The following is a 20,817-nucleotide window of genomic DNA, read 5'->3' as shown; positions in this document are numbered from 1 at the left end:
TTTAGCAGAAGAATGAAACACTTACACAATCTAATCTGCAGGTCTCCACACCTGCCCTTGTGTAACCTTCATCACACGTGTGTTCTTGGAAAGATTTGGTTATAGCTGCCTACTCACTGCATTATTACCAAACAGCTGTTTGCAAGGACACTTTGGAATATGACTAGTGACTACCACAAAGACGTTAGTATTATGTAAGGCTAGGTGACACTCAAGCAACTACATTACATCAATTCTAGTGAGTCACATTTTAGTAAATGGCTTGTCAAAAGTTAATTAAGCTGTGTGCAGGTAGTTTTTTTTTATATATTTGCTCATTGGTTTTTAAAGTAAACTTTAGAACATGAGCATGAAAGTTTGTAGTTATCATGTAGTTAATAAATAAAATTTCCCTAAACAATAACAGGGCTTAACATCAAGGATTTTAACTTGCACAGCCAAACTTTTCACACATTCATTTATTCAAATTAACAAAAAAACAACAAAGTTATTGTTTTGTTGTTTTTGACACATGTAACCTTGCATTCTAATAAATGAGGTGCAACACAAAACAATGTTGGATACCAGTAAAATTTCACAGTTCTCAAATTCCTTTTCCTTTTAAACTGGTAATACTTAAAAACAAGTGCAAATGATAAACTTTCCTTACAGACCATGCAGTGAAATTTCATGAACTGTCATTTTTGCTCCTCAACCCAAAACAATTGGAGAGCTCTACTGATACTCAAACTAAAAGTAGCTATACAAAACTAGGCTGTATATTGTGTATTGTAAGTTCATGAATCTGTAAATATCAACATCAAATCTCAACACGGTCCAAAAGCACAAATGTGTGTCAGCAGATTGTGTAGTACAAGTACAGCCTAAGAACAGTTTTCCTGTCACATGCTGCTCTCAAATAGTGTGTTTCTAAGCCATGACCTGATGGCACAGGATTCGCGCCGTGACATCACGGAACACAGACATCAATCGCTGTGTCTAATCTTTTTCAGGACTGGTGAACTCAATGGCTATCAAATCTAAAGGTTCATTAAGAGAGTGACACCGCCATTAAAGGCTCATTGTGTGTTCATTTGTTTTCGTCTCCTGGAACACACAGTTTTTACAGTGTGTTTTAACTTATAACTTTAAACCTTGACCTTAAATCTAGTTCAGTCTTCTTAGCTCTGTTAAATGTTTTGTTTACAATCAAAATATACATAAACATTGAATTATACATACTTGTGGTTTTGATGCCAAGTGCTGAAGTGCATCCAAGGATGTTCTGATGCTTGAAGTTCAATATGATTCAATATAAGTGTTCTTGTCTGAGAAGTATTTGCACCACAAAAAATGTATATAATCACATAATTACATCTAATTGTGTTGAAATGTAAACATTTGAAGAATATGAACTGTTTGAATTCAGAACCGTCTGTAAATTTATGTAAGTCCTTACATAAAGCAAGTGATCCATGTGCCGTTGCTACACATTCAATTACATAAATGTCTCTAACTTGATACTGAGTTATAAAACTGCCTGCAAGGTGGTTATGTGATTCATGTTTTTCACCATTAGGTTTAGTTTTTTTTTTCTGATCTTTTCTTGGTTAACATTACAATATAATTTTTGCTACAGAGAGAAATATTAAATGTATGCATTTTAAGTCATTTTATAATGCGATGATAGATGCTGAAGATCAGATATACTTTGCAATAAATTATTTTAATAGAGACCTATATAATTAAACAGTATAATTAAGTTATTCAACTTATAGAAAGCTGTTCTTGTCCCATATATCTTTCTTGACTTCTGTGTTTCATGTGTTATAGACAAACACAACTCAGTTTAGCCAGTCTACCATGGAGTAAGAGTTACTGGTCTTTGAGGTCAGTGACCTGAAAAAAAAAAAAAAATGCTGAATTGGCAGTGAGATTGTGACTATAGGCTTGTTTAATAGTGCTGGCAGTGGACTTGGATATGATATTTTTAGCAGGCAAAGTTTGCTTAAGAGGCCAGGGAGGTACATGAATTTGCCTTGTAAAATGAGGATTTTGAATACTGGTGGCTTGATTGCTTTGAATTGTGTGTCTTTTAACAATGCAACAGTTCACATTTAAATGTAATGTATATAATTAACATTGCAACATTTTTTTTATTATTATTTAAGCTTTATACTTGTATGCTAATAAGAAGATAGCACGGACTTTGTCTCTGTAAAGTTAGTCTAATGTAATAGCTACACACACAATTATATGGCAATGTGGTCTGGCCGTAAAATGATTAATTTGCTTTGATGTGCTTCAAAATTGTGTTTCAAATGTTTAGTTTTTAACAATCACTGCTGATCATGTATTAGCCAATGTGCTGTTCCCAATAGTACCTATGATTGTGTTAGAAAGAGATATCAATATAGGTCCGTCAGCTGGAATTATATTAAAATGCAGTGTTCTGCTTCATTGCCCCCAGCTAGAGTATATCACAGGAAGACACCCTTAGGGTTAAAATAAAGTTCACGTTAATGGCTAATAATGTGTCGTTTGAAGGCCGCATCTTTAGATCACCTGATTTATTTGACTTTAAGAAGGACAAAAGTAGTCATTTTCACTAGGTTACAAGGTTATAGTTAAAGATTCACACTGAAAGGCTGAAAGCCACATTTTCACATGCTGAGGTTTACATAAGCTTATGTGACTTGCGTCAAATATATGGCTTAATAACCGATACTGTCAGTTTATTTCACTTTCTGTCTTGATTAACAGTGTCACAGTACCAGTGAGTTACTATATAACTGGAAATCCAAAGGTTAACAGCGGCGTGTCATCTGGTGTAGGTTACTGGGTTACAGTAGGCACTCAGCCAGACATATTAATGTCTTATTGATGCTAATAATTTAAAAAGGTGTGAGTGGGGTAGGGCAGCAAGTGATTAAACCATTGACGTACATTCCACGTAGGACTGGCATTATGGTTGTAGTGTGTGATTATATAAAGGCAATGGTTTTTGCAGTAACCTTTGCAGTACAGTGGGCAGGACTGCTTTACATGTGAGAATGACAAAGAAATGTGTCTCAAACAGTTCAAGAGGACAAAAAAAGTTGGAATTAAAGGGTCAGAAGTCTACGCTTGGCCAGCAACCAAGTAACTTACAATATCTATCGCTATCAGTAGATATGTGTAATTAATTTGTGGCTTATCCAATCAGAATTTAGTCAAAATGATGCATTTTAAAAATATAATTCAGTGTATTATTCCAAAATGTGTATTGCCATTGATTTTATATATAAAAAATAATGTTATATAGTGTTCAAAAGTTTGGGATCAGTAAGTCTCGTATGCTCAAGGCTGTATTTATTTGGTCAAAAATATAGTAAAACAGTAATATTGTGAAATGTTATTACAATTTAAAATAACAAATTTCTATTATAATATTCTTAAAAATGTGGAATTTGCAAATAAAAACATGCTATACCTTTTCAGAAACAAATTCTTTTTTTTCTGAGCCTTTTTTCAAAGAGTTTTAATCAACTGACCACACATTTTTAATGAATTAATGATGCAAGTTCATTCTTAGTGAATTAATTTGATGCAAGTTCACACCAGTGTTCTGGTAGTACCGTATGTAATAACACAATATACAAGCCATGCATGGTAAATCTAGTCAGGTCTTGGTGAGAAAGGTAATCCATTAACGTACTCTACTCTCTGTCAATCCTATACAATCCTGTTAGGTAAAAGAGTGGTAAGATACTGAAGGTGTCCTTCATAAATATGGCCCATCTCAGTTCCTGACCAGGACGAGGAAACTTGGCTCTGGTCAGACGACTAGGCCTATTTATTTCTTCAGAGCAAAGGGATAAGGGTTTATTTTTTTCCCCCTGCCATTTTAATAGCAACATGAAGGGATGAAAACCAGTCAGGGCCTGTTGTTGGTCCAGACAGCTGTCTAGCATCTTTTATGTGCACTTGCTGGGATTAATGCTTTGAAGGAGGCAGTGTTTACAAGCCGAAATGCCACATCTGTTTGGCTAAAGGACACTGTACAGACACAACGAGGGGATGCCAGGGACGCCCACCTTTGAACACTCAGTTTAGGCTCTCTGGGACCAGACAGAGGCCGGCCTGTCTATAGATTGTGGATCTGATAGGGTTGTGCATGCATCACTTTGATGTGAGTTTGACTTTTTCAACTTTCAATGTTCTACTTTTGATGGAGAGCGAAGTTAGAAGAAGAGCGTGCAACTGAAGAGGTGATTTTTATCTCCTGTGCAATGATCGCATCCAGATTAGCTTTGTCCCATCTTGCCCTGGTTTCTTTTGACACACCTGATGTACGTAAGCGTACCTTCCATGTTGAAAGACAAGTTTCTGATTTTTAAGATGGAAAGATTCTGATGTTTTTTTTATTGACTCATGTTCTGTCTGTTTTTGCTCCTTTAGAAATCTGAGCATCGTCTACATTCCCTCTGTACGTCCCACCATGAAGATATGGTGATGATCTGGCTCCTTGCTTCACTTCTTCAAACCATTTCCAATGTCTGAGGACTCAGAATCCAAACCGTACCTGTTCTCCTCCTTGGAGGGGCAGAGTGAAGCAGCCGGATGCAGTTCAATGTCGACGCTGCATCGTATGGGTAGTTTCGTGGAGGGAGCCGAACTTGGCCTGGCATCTGAAGGTAGCGACAGCAGCCAAGACCCTCGTGCTTCTCCCCACAACAGCCGGAAGATGGCACATTCCCTCCACGAGGATGTGGAGATGAAGAGCAGCGGGTCCAGCGGGAGTGGAACTGAGTCCCATGGCAATGAGTCCCATGGTAATGATTCCCACGGAAATGAGTCTCATGGCAATGAGTCTTCTGGGAGCTCCAATAGCCGAAGCAAGGACTCGGCACTATTAGAGTCATTGGGGAGTAACAAAAGGTAATTTAGTTATAGTCTGTTTGTCTGTGACTTGCAGTGGTCCCAATTAGTATGTAGACACTTCAGATTATCATGTTAGTGGTTAGTTTATTGCATTAGCTATGGACAGGTTCCACTAACGTTTGACAACCGGTGCCTATTTATGGGTGCCTCAAAGGCCCTGATTGCATCTTAATTAGCTTAGTAGTCAGGGCACTGATCAGGAAGTTGGCCATTTTAAAGGCTGTGTCAATTGTGAAATCTTTCCAGTGCACTGGAACTTTTGCTTCCTGAAAAATCCCACAATGCACCACAAAAGCCATGGTGTGGCTGCTGTATTTTGTAATTTATTTTGATAGACTTAAAATGAAGGTATTTGGTTTTTTTATTTTAAAATACATTTTGATGCATCTTAACCCTGCCCTGACTACTGCTAACTACTATTCCTAACTATATAAACAGCATTATGTTTATTATTTTTTAATGATTTGTATGCAGCTACTATAGAAAGACTTCAAACTAATTGACAGACTACATGCAATATTTGTACTTTTAACAATGTATAACTCTGTTAAATATTTATCTTTTGGAAGTGATAAGTATAATTTGGATTGCACAATTTCTAGATGAATCTCTATGGAGACTGTTTGTTTGTTTGGCAGTATTGACCTAGTCATGTAGCAACCTTATGCCAAGAGGATGCATGCAGACACTCGTGCGATTTGTTTAACCATTGAACTGCTCTGGAGGAGTTTTGCTTTGCCAATAGACTGTAAACCACAGCATTTCAATACCTTTTCATCAACATCAAAGTGATTTTCTGTCTCCTAAGTAACACTGACGTCATTTCTAGCCTCTGTTCTCACCTTGTTTATTTTTGAGGTTATTGTAAGGCCACTGGAAACTATCCTGCAACAAAGACATGCAGTGACATTTGATGAATCCTTTGTGTGTATTGCAAAGCCAAAACTGGATCTACAGATTTTCTCCACACTTTCTGCACTTATTTTTTTTAGAGATGCATGCATTTAAAAATAAGTGCAGCGGAAAATACAACAGCTGTATTGACAACTGAATGCATTTCAGAACTAATATTTAAGGGAGTTCAATTTGCACTATTTAGCTACTAATGTTGTGCTGTGAAACACAAAATTATTTTCCTCAAGGTGAAAACTTGAATCCGCATTTAGACCACATTCAGTCAATACTGTGCAATCTCTAAAATTCAGTCAAACTCACAATTGACTATGATTGGTGAAAAGTTGTTGAGAAATAACATGCGTTATGTTTACTTTTCAGGATTCATTTGGTAATTTAAATATTTGTGCTCAAACATGGACATTAAATAAAGTCCACAAGAGTTTTGATTAAAAATATTAGCACCCTGTTATCCGGCAGGATATTACTTAAAGTAATAATAATATTAAATTATTAAATTGACCTAGAAATCTGGAGATTTTTATAGACTGCTCTATAACTCTGCCACTATACCAGAGCTGGCATTCAAGTCCGTTTATGGATCTAATCATCTAAACATCTTCTTTCAAAGCATTTTTCCTTTCAAATTTTGGCAAATTATTGGCATGGTTTTCCAGACATCTAGTATAGTAATATCCTTTCTGAAAAGGAAACTGAGTGGAAAGTCTGGACAGCTGTAGTGCCCTGCTCAGTCAGTGCGTCACTGTAAGTATTTCCCAGACATTTGCACCATGGTTTCCATTGACAACGTTCTGTTTGTTCTTGTGTACAGGACGGGTGCGGTCCAATGAGAGCTCTGGAAAAGTTGAGAGTTTCTGCATTCCGTCAGTCTTTCTTTCTCTTCTTTAGCTAGTCTTTGACTTTATAAAAAAGAAGATTGTTCTCGAATTGAAATTTTTAGACTCTGAACACAGTGCTGGAGCACAGTGCCTCCCGGTCACATTCTCATATTCTTTCCCTGTGAATGGGATCTGAACCAGTCTAGGAGCGTCTTTGCGTCATTAGATGTGTTCCCTACACAAATCACTCAGTGATTCATGCCTTTCTTGTGGCAACCCGTGCTTGGGTGAGGCTAAATGAATTTATCTGTCTGTCTCTCTGTCTGTCTGTCTCTCTCTCTGTTCCTCCATCCATCCAAAAATTCGACTTAATATGATTTGTGTACAATGGTTTAATCATGTCAATTAATATAAACAATTTGTTCACAGAATTTCAGCCCCATGAAATCAAGTCTGACCCAATTAACTAGTCTCAAAGTGATTTTGTACGGTTCCACCATGACAGAATTAATTTTACTGAGATTCATATGTTTTGTAACATGATTGAATGATAAGGTTGCACTAGGTAGCTAACAAGCTATTAGTTAACAATAGCACATATTAGTATGCTAAATGCCAAGCAATAAATGCTCCTTGAGCAAAGCAGTAATAACATGTGTGCCAGTCTACGGCCTATGCAGATTCTCCAGTCTTCTCCACAATGGTAACCCAGTGTAATTTAAACGGTTCACATAATTGATATTTAAACATTAGACTATCAAATTTCCCCCTCTCTCATCTTGCTCAAAATCACATAAAATAACACTTAATGTCATTTTTACCCTCCTCATTTAGTCCCAAGTGAAGCATGCTTGCAACTATAGGTTTAGCAAAAATCATTTTCAAACACTTGATTGGTTCACATTCACCCTAAATAATTTTATCTGTTCAATTGCATGTTTTAGAGAATTGCATTAATCGAAAGCAAATAAATCAAGTTTAGAAGAGAAAGACAAATTTGTTGCTTAGATCTTAAATAATATGATTGCGTAAATTGAACAGTATTTTCAATTATTACAACAATTCAGTCTGTCTATCCTCCTATCCACCCGTCTGTCCATCTGTCCGTCTATTTGTGTATGTGTCTGTTTTAAAATATATATTGGCTAAGCCATTTAAATGGCCAATATTTGGTCATTTTGAGATTTGTAGACTATTGACCGATAAACAAAAGATTTTCTTTGACTACATTTACAGTTTTCATAGTTTTGAATGAAGTTTTTCTATATATTATTTAAAATAAATGTTAATTTTGTCAATCGTCACCTTTAAAAAATCATGTACAAAACTTAAAGAAAATGCAACCCAAACAAAATAAGTAGAAGCCTGTGTAAAAATAAAACAGAATTGTGCGAAAACGTTTAAAATAAGAATAAAAATTGATATGAATTGACATTTACTGGGATGTATTGGCCATAGCCTTTTAAAAACCCATAATGGTCGATTACGTGATATTCTTACATTCCTGTGCTAGTACACCTGTTCGAGTGTGTTGAAGGCTTGAAGTCAGCATGTTATAAGGCCACGCTTCCCTGCATGCGTAGTTGTATAAATAATCTTCCAAATTCTCCGATCTCATTAGCCTCCTGAGATGACCGACTGTATCAATAGCATCGAGACACATTGCCCTGCTAAACTAACACAGATGTGCTTTATATAATTAGCTCACCTACAGCTAAGAAGTGCAACATGTGAAGCCTGTTTCTATTCAAAGCTACTTAGTGGTCTATTTATAATCACTCCTGGTGTATTTATATCCCTCAGCATGTCACATGCAGCTGGACATTGAACTTGTTATAGTATCAGCACGCTAAGTTGAGCGGTTTAATCCACCTCGGTCTGTCTCAGTTATCTACTGTACTAGAAGCCTGCAATGCAAGCCATTCTTAGCTGTGCTAATGGTGGCCCGGCTTGGAATGGCACATGGCATGGGGTTTTTGAGGCAAAGTAAGGGTGGTGGACAGGTGAAGATTATATAATTGAAATGGAGGGCAACGTCCAAGTGACCTCCATGTGGAACAGGAGCACCTATTTTCTGTTCGATTTTCCACAATGATTGAAAATGTCCTGTGAGAATGAGGTTTTGAGCTGAAGTTACTGCTTGATTATCCTGTGGCTTTATTCCCTTGCAACAGCCTGTCCTGACTGGCTTCAGCTGGCACACTGAATGAATCATTTGTCGATAATGTCGTCATGTTCGTTGCGTGGATACGCTGTTTTTCCAAGTCAAACCTGATGTCAAACAATTAATGCAGATATATTCTGTTTGATTCTTCGTTGGTTTGGGCCACTTTATTCACTTTACATCATTTAATAACAGTAGTAAAGCAATAAAGGGTAGACATGCCTGATAAAATGACATCTGCGGAGATTACCGTTCATAAAGGATTTTTCTGTAGTTTACGACTTGTTTTATGATGTCTTCATGTGTCTTCACTTTTTTTACAGCTCCAACTCTCATAGTCCTTCACCACCCAGCAGCACAAACGCCTTCAGCCTTCTGAGTGCCAGTTCAGAGCAGGACAACCCGTCTACCAGCGGCTGCAGGTTAAACACTAACACACATGACTCTTCTACCAGTGTCTGCAGTAGAATTTTATTTTATTTTTATGTTTTATTTATTTTTAATTTAATTTAGTTTTATTTAAATTTTCTTTTTATAATATATATTTTTTTTATATTATATTTTTTATATATTTGAATATATTTTATGAAGTTTTATATTATGTCATCCTGAACCCATCAAAAATCTTTTTTTAGCCACACATTATTATATTTAGTACAAATATTTATTTTCAAAATGTTTACAAAAGAACATTTACAATTTTAGTCAAACATGATGTGAACTGTACATTGCATATTATCAGTCTCAGTTATATTTAACATTAGAAGAGAATGATGTGTTTAGAATGGGTTTTATTCCTGACATATTTGTGCATGTGTTTTTTGGGCACCTGCAGTAGTGAAGAGTCCGCCAAGGCGAAGACGCAGAAAGAGTTGCTTAAAACTTTGAAAGAGTTGAAGCTTCATTTGCCGCCGGAAAAGCGAAACAAGGGCAGCAAGTCAACGACGCTCAACACTCTGAAATATGCCCTACGCTGCGTCAGACAGGTGGAAGGTGAGCAGTACATTATGAAGTTCAGTATATCGTTAAATAAGTCATCCCTAACACTTGCCCGATCACAGGGACATAGTCCAGCTGTCTGGTAAATTATCAATATATTTTAAGATTTTTTTTGCAATGCAAATAAAGCCTAGGATCATAAAACATCAACTTTACGACCAAACAAATCCATTGGCAGCGTGAAAGAAATGCAAGCAATATTTCAGAAAAATAGAACTACTCAGTGAACATCACATCACATGATTAATAAGCTGATCAATTTTGTCTGCCCATTTTTAGATTGTCCGTTTTTAGATTTTAGGATTTAATATATATTTTGCTTTATTTATAGTGAAATATGAGTATATATCTAATATAGGATTGGTTTTCAAAGAGGCTATACAACACAAGTAACCAGTCGAAACTGAGCTCATACAGTACATGTTTTTCTTTTCTTTTATTATTATTATTAGACATATATCACATACTTAATTTGTACTACATGCATCTGATGTCTTAATTGAATTGGCTAAATGTTTGTTTTGACGTTTTTATTTCAGCAAATGAAGAATACTACCAGCTGCTTATGATTAATGATAGTCAGCCATCAGGGCTTGACGTTTCATCATATACCATAGAGGAGATAGACAGCATCACCTCTGAATACACCCTCAAAAACACAGTAAGTTTATGTTTTTGTTTTTTTATTTAGCCATTTTATTTATTTATTTATTTTTAATTTGTAATAATTTATTTTATTAATTAATTAATTGTATTTTTCCTATTTATTTATGTACATTTATTTATTACAGTTTATTTGCTGAGACCAGTTACAATATTTATATTAGGTTATTTTCAGTTTTTCTCTTTCGTAATCATTGATCTTGGGATTTTTGTTTTACAGGATATCTTTGCAGTGGCAGTGTCACTCATCACTGGGAAGATTGTCTATATTTCAGACCAGGCTGCCTCCATCTTGAATTGCAAACGGGACGTGTTCAAGAATGCTAAGTTTGTGGAGTTTCTTACACCGCAGGATGTTAGCGTGTTTTATAGTTTCACCACACCATACAGGCTTCCGTCCTGGAGCATGTGCACTGGCGCAGGTACGACACACACACACACAATCAGTCATAATACCTATAGATAAGTTAAAACAGAGACATACAAGAATCATTAAAAATCTCGCATTTTTCACATATTTTACTATGGACTTTTAGTCAAAAGGTGAAATAAGTATTTAAATGTAACTAGCAATAGACAGAACACAAGCACAAATGCCCACAGATACGAAAGGCTTTTTTGTGTCTTATTCATTAACAAAACCAGTGCTAATTATTGAGGAGTCTTTGTTGTTCTTGAATCCATGAAGCAGCAACCAGTATTAGCTTGAGCTGACTGCTGATTTAGTCACCTCAGAAAGACAAGATGCTATTGAATTAAACCTGAACTCATCACTCTTGTTTTTCCTCCTTAAAGAGTCGTCACCGGCAGATTGCATGCAAGAGAAATCCTTCTTCTGTCGCATTAGGTGAGTGTGTGTGTGTGTGTGTGTGTGTGTGTGTGGAGGGTTGGAAGTAACCTGTACACCATCTGTTCACCATGATTTAATTCATAGTTTTCCCTTTTTTTTGAATCAGCCTGGGGAAATTAATACTGGTGAACCTTTGTCCCTGTAAATAGGAAGATTTGATTGCTAATTCATTTGACATTACTATGGAAAACCTGCATTCAGTAAACACCTGTTAATCAATGTACTACAGTCAATTGCTAATAATTTCTGGAACTTTCTAATTCCAATTGGGGGGGTATCAGGTATAAATTTTAGTCACGGAATAGTGTTCTGTATGGACTGTCAGAAATACCGACGTCGGCTTTGGCTACAATGATAATTGCACAATGGCCAATCAGAGGTGTTGAAGAATCCGCTCAACAGCACTCAAAATGCTAGGGAGAAATCCTGGTATACAGTATGTATCTCCACGTTGATCGGGGCAGCAGAAAATAAAAATAATGGTTAAGTCATTATTTTCCACATTAGTGTATCATTGTTTGTGTGAAAATCAGACAAAAAGGCTAAGTGTCCCATTACTCTGGATAATTGTGTCTCAAAGGAAACAAAAACAGATATTGCTGATGAAGGACAGGAAAACAGAAAAGTGTCATTCATTCATTCATTCATTCAGAGAATGTCAGCAATTTGGGAGCAATCAGCAAGATCTAGTTCACGGACATAAAACGTGTGCCAACTTTATTGAGATTAGGCCATATCAAACAGTAATGTCATTTACAGCAACAGACAGTTGGAAGTTCAAGGTTTATGACTGGTCTGAATATAGTCCCACCATTGATTGGGGCTTTCATTTCAAGTGTTGCGCATTTGGTGGCAACGAGACATTTCAAGCCACTGGATTTGGCACCTTGAAAAAAGCCACTGAAAATGAGTGTATACATGAGAAAAGCAACATGCACATTTCTGGTTAAAAATGAAGCAGTGAACAAAGTTCAAAGAGTCAAAACTAGTTCATAGTCTAGGAAAAGGTGGCAGCCTCTTTAAGTTACTTTTGACATTGCATTGATACTTATATTCATAAATACAGAGCTCAGGCATAAATCTCTAGTTGGCGCAGTCCGATAGGTCTAACTCAATCTGACCTAATGACATCATTATCACATGGTACAGCTGATTGGTTTTCTCCTGTATCTGTAGCCAATGAGCTCATTGATACGATTCATGATACTGATTTTTTTTTTAACTATCCCAAGTCAAATAAATAAATAATACAAATGAAAGAAATCTCTCTGAAGTCTCAAACTGAGTCACATAGTTAATGGAATTGATGCTTCTTAAAAGGCCATTTCATCTAAAGGTTTATACTTGTATGCTTGAAATCAGTTTTGTAGACATGCAATGTGCCTCTGTAAGCGTTTGTTTAGAAATCATACTGTTTTAGACTGGATAGGGATGGAAAATCTCACTAGATTGTAGTAGGCTGCTTACATTGGACAGAGCCAATGTTTATTACCAGATATTTTTGTTGAATGTGTGTGTAAATCTCTCCTGTCCTGTTCTCCAGCGGTGGTAAAGAGTGTGAGGGAGATCTTCAGTACTATCCCTTCAGAATGACTCCTTATTTGATGAAGGTTCAGGATACGGAGCACTCTGAAGATCAGTTCTGCTGCCTCCTGCTGGCCGAGAGAGTGCACTCCGGCTACGAAGGTCAGTTCTGTTTGTAGAATGCATTTTTCCAGAAAGTAGTAGTGCAGGTTTTTGTTTTTAATTATTTTATAGTCAGAATCAGAATCGCAAATCGATTCATTAGGACAATGAATTCAGGACAACTGATTTACTGAATTCTTTGTCACTTAGTAATGTTTCAAGAGCTGCATATTTTTTTGGTGTCAAATAAATAGGTTTTCAATTCAGTTATTAAAAGAAGAGTATTTTTTTATGTTCACTCCTCAGCTCCAAGGATCCCCACGGATAAACGAATCTTCACCACAACACACACTCCAAGCTGTGTGTTTCAGGATGTGGACGAGAGGTGAGAGTGCTAATGCTTCACTGTTAACAAACATGATGGTGATTAGCTTGTAACTTAAGCACTGGGTGTTTCACGCAACAGCTGTACCTCCACACCTGCTTTTTTCCATCTCTCATAGTCATGCATATTAAAGCCAAAAACAGTTGTTGTCAGACTTATCAGAATTGTTATGTGATGTTTTTCTGTAGGGCCGTTCCATTACTAGGATACCTGCCACAGGATTTGATTGGCACACCTGTCCTGCTGCACCTGCATCCCAGTGATCGACCAATCATGCTCGGCATCCACAGGAAGAGTGAGTAAAGCTGTTCATTCTATTTAGTCCTTGTTCTGTCTATTTAGTTGCTTTTTTGTGGGAAGGTACTTTTTCCTACCTTAATCAGAGAAAACTATAAGTCAGTTGTTTTGGGACAAATTGGGGTGGATCAGTTTTTAAAATAATAAAATGGGTATAAAATATTCTGTTTTTTTTTTTGGTCCCATCAGTCCTGCAGTATGCTGGCCAGCCGTTTGATCACTCAATCCGCTTCTGTGCTCGTAACGGAGAGTACATCACCATCGACACCAGCTGGTCCAGCTTTGTCAATCCCTGGAGCCGCAAAGTTTCCTTCGTCATCGGCAGACACAAAGTTCGCATGTGAGTGCATTAGATGAGTAAGGGAATGTATCTGCTTGATATTTGTTAAAAAATGTAATTGCTGAAGTTTTTTTTTTTTTTTACAAGAAATTAACTTTTGTTCAGCAAGAATGCTTTAAATTGATGAAGAGTGACAGTAAAGATATTGAAGTGCTGTTCTGTTGAACTTTCTATTCATCAAAGAATCCTAAAAAAAATATCACAGCTTCCACAAAAATATTAAGCAGCACAACAGTTTCCAACTTTTGATTTATAAAAAGAAATGTTTCTTGTGCAGTAAATCTGCATATTAGTTTGATTTCTGAAGGACCATGTGACACTGAAGACTGGAGTAACGATGCTGAAAATTCAGCTTTGATCACAGGAATAAATTATGTTTTAAATGACATTCAATATTACCGTATCAAATACATGCAGCCTTGGTGAACATAAGCTTCATAAGGCTTAACATAAGGCTTCTTTCAGGCAAAAATCTTTTGAATGGTAGTGTAACTGTAATTTTGTCCGTTTTACCAGGGGTCCAGTGAATGAAGATGTGTTTGCAGCTCCGACCGCACCTGAGGGAAAATCCATAGACTCAGACATCCAGGAGATCACAGAGCAAATTCACAGACTCCTGCTGCAGGTGTGGAAACTCACTCACAGTGGAAAGAATCAGATTAATGGAACTGAATTTACATGAAAAGGGTTTTAACATCCCACCATGTGATGTCAGAGAGTCATGGAAGAGACAATGTGTAACAGATTATAGTTTTTTTCTCAGTAACCATTTACAAAGTTGGAAAGTGTATGAAGCCTAGTGTTTTAAAATCTCTTGGTGTTGTGTTTTCCATCCTTTAGGGTGGAAGAAATGATAAAAACATGTTTTTGTGTGTTGTAGCCGGTGCACAACAACGGTTCGAGCGGCTATGGGAGTCTGGGAAGTAATGATCACCTGCTGAGTGTGGCATCGTCTAGTGAAAGTAACGGCAATGGAACACGCCCGCGACAAGAGGAAGAGGATAGCAGGAGAGCCAAACCGGTGAGTTACATGATGAATTCTAGTTCAGTGTTTTTTGGGGGGGGGGTTTTGTAAGTCAAATGCTTCACGGCCTCTTTTTTTTTTTTTTTTTTTCATGCATCGACAACTTAAAGAGACTATGGTGGATTTATTTGTCTTTATATGTTTGTGTTTTCTCAGAGGACCTTTCAAGAGATCTGCAAAGGAGTTCACATGCAGAAAAACCAGGAGCTGCAGTCCAAGAAGAGCCCTACAAGTATGTACCAATGTCCTCCACCATCTGTGCACCCTCATCTGTCATCAGAGTCTGTTGTTTTGTGTGCAACTCAAATCTGTGTCTGAAGACTAGGGCTCCATGGTATGGAGAGAGATTACAATTGTGATTTGAACTTTGATAATGAAACATTTAACCGTATAACATCTTGCTTTATAGGATAAAGGAACAAAAATACATAAAAGCCCACTAGGCATTTTAATTCGATTAGTTGTGCAGCTCTTCTGAAGGCCTTTTTTTTTTCTCTGCAGAGCTTCTACAGAAAAGTCCAGTGGTTCGACCCAAGGATTCTGTGTATCCTGTGAACTGGAGAGGGTCTGCTGAGGAGCAGCATGCTGCAGTGCAAGAGGAGCTGGCCTTCAAAGACCAGACCGTCTACTCCTATCAGCAGATTAGTTGCCTGGACAGCGTAATCAGGTACAAAGACACAAAGTCACGTCACAGTGAAAACTGATGGTGCATGGACGGAGACCGTCTCGACTCACTTAGCCAAATTTAATGCACTTATTGATCCTGTGATGCAAAGAGAGTATGAGAAACTGAATTAAGCGTGCTTTGAAGAAGAATGAAGTTGTTTTCTTGAGTCGACAGAGGACATTAGGTTTCACAGGATGTGAAGTCTCATTAGCACTCTTTCACAGCAGGATAAAGGTTGTACATGTTTAGCCTAAAGCCTGAAACAATGGAAAATGACATAAAATTACATCCTGCTCAGATTTAATGCATTTGACTATGATGTTTTTTTATATAGTATTAAAAATGACCTCATAAAGTTAGCAAATATTTACTGCAAACATACTGAGATTTTCATTGATGATATTTTCAATGAGGGATTTCAAAGAGATTAAAGCAGAAGTAATAGGATGTTGTACACTTAAACCACAATAAATAATTATAGGGACATAATGGTACAAAACAATGTAATAAAGACAAAACTAAGCAGATCAGATGTGCTTTTGTTACATTGAGCCTGGTTAGTCGTTTGTAAACCTCGTTTCCATTGATGATGTCTTCCTCTCTCCATCAGGTATTTGGAGAGCTGTAACATGCCCATTACAGTGAAGAGAAAGTGCCAATCCTCCTCAAACACGACATCCTCAAACTCAGATGAAGACAAGCAGAGAGGTGTTGAGAGCTCCTTGAAAGTGTCAGAAGGTACTGAAAAAAATCCACTTTCCAAGATTATTTTTCATCATTGAGCAGGCTCCCAAATTTAACAAATCTCATTCATTTTCTCCAGAGAGAAAGTGTAACAATAACATATAAAACGTATTTAAAACAGACCTACCATAAAAAAATGTTTCACCCCAAAATTAATACAAATAAATTTTTTAATATTAATAAATTTTATTGTATATTTTTATTAGCAATGTTATATTCTCTGTTATATCCTATAGTCTATATAATATATTTTGTATATAAGATTTGTTTAATAAAAATGTTTGCTTTTTAATTTTGCAATACAATTATTATTATTTATTATTACTCCACTCCAAATTCATAAACACGCTTTGTTGGAAAACAGCAGCATAATTTTCAACCCATTTTGAATGTATCATCCAGAATAATTTCAACAAAACCAGATAACATGACATTTAAATGTTTGCCATGTTTTAGCATCACGCAAAACCAATTGTTTGCAAATAAAAACATGTTTACAAAAAAAGAAATCTAAAACACATCTCTTCCATCTTCATTTGACTCTCTAACTCTTACATTCTCTATTCTAACTCTATTTTATCTATTTGCTTCCTTTTTTTATTTCTAAAAACAACACTTGACCCTCTAACACTTACACTCGCTATTCTATTTCTATCCTAACTACTTGTTTTCTTTTTATTTATTATTAAAAAATGATCTTCTAACACTAGCATTCTCTATTCTTTTTCTATTCTATCTACTTGTTTTCTCTTTATTTATTATAGTAAAAAAAAAAACTTGTGTACTGCGTTAGGCTAACTGAAACTTGTCACAGCACTTACGTATTATTGCTCTTTTGTTGATTTTGATAGCTTCTGTTGTCCTCATTTGTAAGTCTCTTTGGATAAAAGCGTCTGCTAAATGACTAAATGTAAAATAAATATATAATTTGGTATTTTGTATCAAGCCGTCTTGACTATTAATCCTTGTAAATACATCAGTTCTGAAACCTTCTGTTTCTGCATTTTCCGTTTCAGATGTGAACCATCTAAAGGACCAACCAGGACTCTCATCATTAGATGTGTCAAAGAAGCCTCCAGGCTCTGGTGTAGTGAGTCCGTCTCTGACTCCACTCGCGCTGCCCAGTAAACCTGAAAGCGTGGTGTCCATCACCAGCCAGTGCAGCTACAGCAGCACCATTGTACACGTAGGAGACAAGAAAGGTGAATTGATTTCTTCTGTGTATCTTTGTGTCTGTCTGTCTGTCTGGCCTGTCTATCTTTCTCTCCTGTCTATCTATTCTCACAAATAATGTTTCTATTACAAAACCTAGTGAGTTGTCTTGATGTCTGCTGCCAGTGCCTACATGTGAAATTGTTTTAGTTTGCCATTAGCATGTTGCTGAGGTAATAATATGATTCTAAACATATCTAAATGGTAATCTAATTGGGGAAATGAGCATCCAAAATGAAATATCCAATAACAGACGATACATACTATGATGATATGGCTAAATAATAAAAAAGCTATCTTTGCAGCTCACAAGGCTTTGGATAGTTTATCTGTGTTAGAGCTGTGTGTGTTCTTTCTGTTCCTTGGTAAAACACCTTTTTTGTTTTAGTCGTATCCTCAACAAGAAACATCTCTTCAAAGCAAGAATTCTCTTCCAAACTTCAAAGTTAGTAAAATCTTCCCATGACATAGGGACAAAAAATTGATTGCGAAGCCCTTTGATTGAGTTGATGAGTAAAATAAAGGTGCAGATCACCCAGGCAGGGCATCAGGAATTTGTGCATCCTTCTAGCATTTTCCCCTGATTCCCATCCCAACATGCATGAGATAATCTTGAGAAGGCCTGGATGCAGCCCGTAAACAAGTGCTGGTTGTGTCACCTGTGTTTTGCGAGAACACTTTTCTCATTGTAGTTAAACGTCTTGTTTTGTTCTTTGCAGAGATCATCGAGGACGTCCCCAGCGCTGAAGGCACTGAAGGTCAGGGTCTCACTGTTCCTCCGGCCGCAGTCTCGCCGCACAATCAGGAGCGAGAGGCTTACAAGAAACTGGGCCTGACCAAGCAAGTTCTGGCGGCGCACACCCAGAAGGAAGAGCAGGCGTTCCTCAGCCGCTTCAGAGAGCTGCGAGGTGTGCACGCTTTTAAAGCCGACTGCTCCCTCTATCTGGAGAGACAGAAAGGACAAGTCACATCTGAGGGTAAGGAAGACTTTGTGTCAAAAGCTGCTCGGCACTATGTTCTTTTACACGCCAACAGCTCATGATCCTGTGTTTTCAGTGTCTTTGAGCAGCTCGCTTCACAGTAAATGCTATTTCACACAAATACATCTCTGCAGATGTGCTCTGAGTTTATAATGTGTCGTTTATAACATGCTTTTGGGAATGTAATGTGCACCTATCATCATCCCAAACATGTCATGAAAAATACCTATAAATTGATCATTTAAAAATTAAGACAAGCCATAAATTTAAGTATTGCAATTTTAGTTATTCTGTAAATTTGTATTTTTCAAAAATAAGGGCCTAATGGTTAGAGAGTCGGACTTGTAACCCAAAGGTCGTGGGTTTGAGTCTTGGTTACCGGCAGGGATTGTAGGTGGAGGGAGTGAATGACCAGTGCTCTCTTTCACCTTCAATACCACAACTGAGGTGAGAACCTTGAGCAAGGCACCGAACCCCCAACTGCTCCCCGGGCGCGGCAGCAAAAATGGCTGCCCACTGCACTGCACTGCCCAGGGTGTGTGTGTGTGTGTGTGTGTGTGTTTACTACTCACTACTGCGTGTGTGCACATGGACGGGTGAAATGCAGAGCACAAATTCCGAGTATGGGACAGGGACACCATACATGGCCACACCTCCTCTCCTTTCCTTTATACTTTTTTTTTTTTTTTTTTTGCAGGGAAATATTACAAAAGTAAAATAGGTGCATATAATTTCTTATTTTGTTTAATATTTTTATATAATTATAAACCTCATAATTAATTAATATTATTATTATATCATATATTAAACATAACATTAATTATTATTACTATATTGCTTATTCTATTATTATTTTATAATAATAAGCTTATTTGTTTATTCCAATCACAGCTTTTTTTGTTGTTGTTCTTTGATTGTATCAAAAGTTTTTACATGATTTAAGTTGATAATTGTTTCCTCTCTTCCTCTGCAGCTGTTCCCATTGCTCGTTCCTGTAAGCAGGGTGGTGGCGGCGCACAGGAGACCACCGGGACCCGCCGGGGTCGCAACAAGAAGACCAAATCCAAACGCATCAAGCCAAATGAGTCTTCTGACAGCACGCCTTCAGGCCGTAGACCGCCACCCAGACCTCAGCTGCAGGGCCTCAACCAGACCTCCTGGTCTCCCTCGGACACATCCCAATCCACCTTCCCCATTGCCTATCCAGCTGTGATGCCTACGTACCCGCTGCAGATGTACCCGGGAGCCGGCAGCATGCAGCCCAGGGTAGATGCTCCGCTCTCAGGCTTCGGCGAGAGTCAGTGCAGCCAGGATCCGCGTATCCCCATGCAGCCCATCCAGACACCATATTCAGCTCCTCTGGTCACACCCATGGTGGCGCTGGTGCTGCCCAACTACATGTTCCCACAGATGGGTGGCGCTCCACGGCAGCCATTCTACCCCAAGCAGGGAAGTTTCCCTGCACAGCCTACCTTTCAACCTCAGCCTAGTTTCGCAGCGCAGGCGCCATTCCCTCCGCCGTCCACGTTCACCATACAGACCCAGTTTGCCCCCCAGAACCCCTTTACCGCACAGACTCCATTTCCACCACAGCCGTTTCCGTTCGTGTGTCCCGAGGAGCCCCCAAAACCGCCGGAGCCCGAGCTGAGGGAGGAGCCTTCACGAAGCCCCACTCCTCAGTCCATGGGTGGAGGCGGGCCGCCGTCCCCGCCTTTGTTCCAGTCGCGCTGCAGCTCGCCTTTGCAGCTCAACCTACTGCAGTTAGAGGAGACTCAGCGCTTTGCTGAGAGACAGGAGAGCACGGCGCCTTCTGTTGTACCACAGGCCAACTGCACCAGTAGTGTGGAGAAAGCAGGAAGCACAGCCGGGCAAGCTAAAACTGACAGGGATGTGCCACAGGTTGGGAATCTTTCTGTGACTTACAAGTATTTTCATATTGCAGTGCGTTTTTGACCATTGTGTTCTTTTTAAATACTTTTCTTACTCTCACCTCTCATTCTTTCATTTTGTCTGAAAGTATTCAGATAACATACACACAAGCTCAAATGCAAAGCTTTGAATCGGTCAACAGGTGGCAGTATTTACTTATTGTAAGCATGACAATCCAAATTTAAGCTTTGCATCTTGGTGCAGTCACATTAGACTGTAAGCATCAAAATTATAGCATGATTATAATTGCAAAATTAATATCTGTATCTAAAAACAAAAATAATAATAATAAATAAAATACC

The 20,817-nt window shown here is 37.8% G+C and overlaps 1 protein-coding gene across 2 annotated transcripts in view; it reads left to right on the top strand.

Moving 5' to 3' along the window:
* Positions 1–20,817, top strand: part of per2 (period circadian clock 2) — a 30,151-nt gene that overhangs the window by 3,917 nt on the left and 5,417 nt on the right. The window contains exons 2-20 of one of the 2 annotated variants that reach the window (XM_058749145.1): positions 4,420–4,899; positions 9,123–9,221; positions 9,635–9,792; positions 10,338–10,459; positions 10,682–10,883; positions 11,257–11,308; positions 12,855–12,997; positions 13,244–13,322; positions 13,511–13,617; positions 13,809–13,959; positions 14,476–14,584; positions 14,840–14,980; positions 15,140–15,215; positions 15,485–15,650; positions 16,261–16,388; positions 17,411–17,596; positions 17,995–18,051; positions 18,326–18,583; positions 19,560–20,485. In XM_058749145.1, coding sequence (XP_058605128.1) covers positions 4,514–4,899; positions 9,123–9,221; positions 9,635–9,792; positions 10,338–10,459; positions 10,682–10,883; positions 11,257–11,308; positions 12,855–12,997; positions 13,244–13,322; positions 13,511–13,617; positions 13,809–13,959; positions 14,476–14,584; positions 14,840–14,980; positions 15,140–15,215; positions 15,485–15,650; positions 16,261–16,388; positions 17,411–17,596; positions 17,995–18,051; positions 18,326–18,583; positions 19,560–20,485 — 3,546 coding nt within the window. In that variant the 5' untranslated portion in view covers positions 4,420–4,513. The remainder of the gene's footprint in view (positions 1–4,419; positions 4,900–9,122; positions 9,222–9,634; positions 9,793–10,337; positions 10,460–10,681; positions 10,884–11,256; positions 11,309–12,854; positions 12,998–13,243; positions 13,323–13,510; positions 13,618–13,808; positions 13,960–14,475; positions 14,585–14,839; positions 14,981–15,139; positions 15,216–15,484; positions 15,651–16,260; positions 16,389–17,410; positions 17,597–17,994; positions 18,052–18,325; positions 18,584–19,559; positions 20,486–20,817) is intronic. The other variant, XM_058749154.1, reaches the window with a different exon arrangement.

Source organism: Onychostoma macrolepis, chromosome 02 (genome assembly GCF_012432095.1).
Source record: "Onychostoma macrolepis isolate SWU-2019 chromosome 02, ASM1243209v1, whole genome shotgun sequence".
NCBI classification, from domain to species: Eukaryota; Metazoa; Chordata; class Actinopteri; order Cypriniformes; family Cyprinidae; genus Onychostoma; species Onychostoma macrolepis.
Note: the sequence above shows the minus strand (reverse complement) of the source record. Positions and strands in the feature narration are given on the sequence as shown.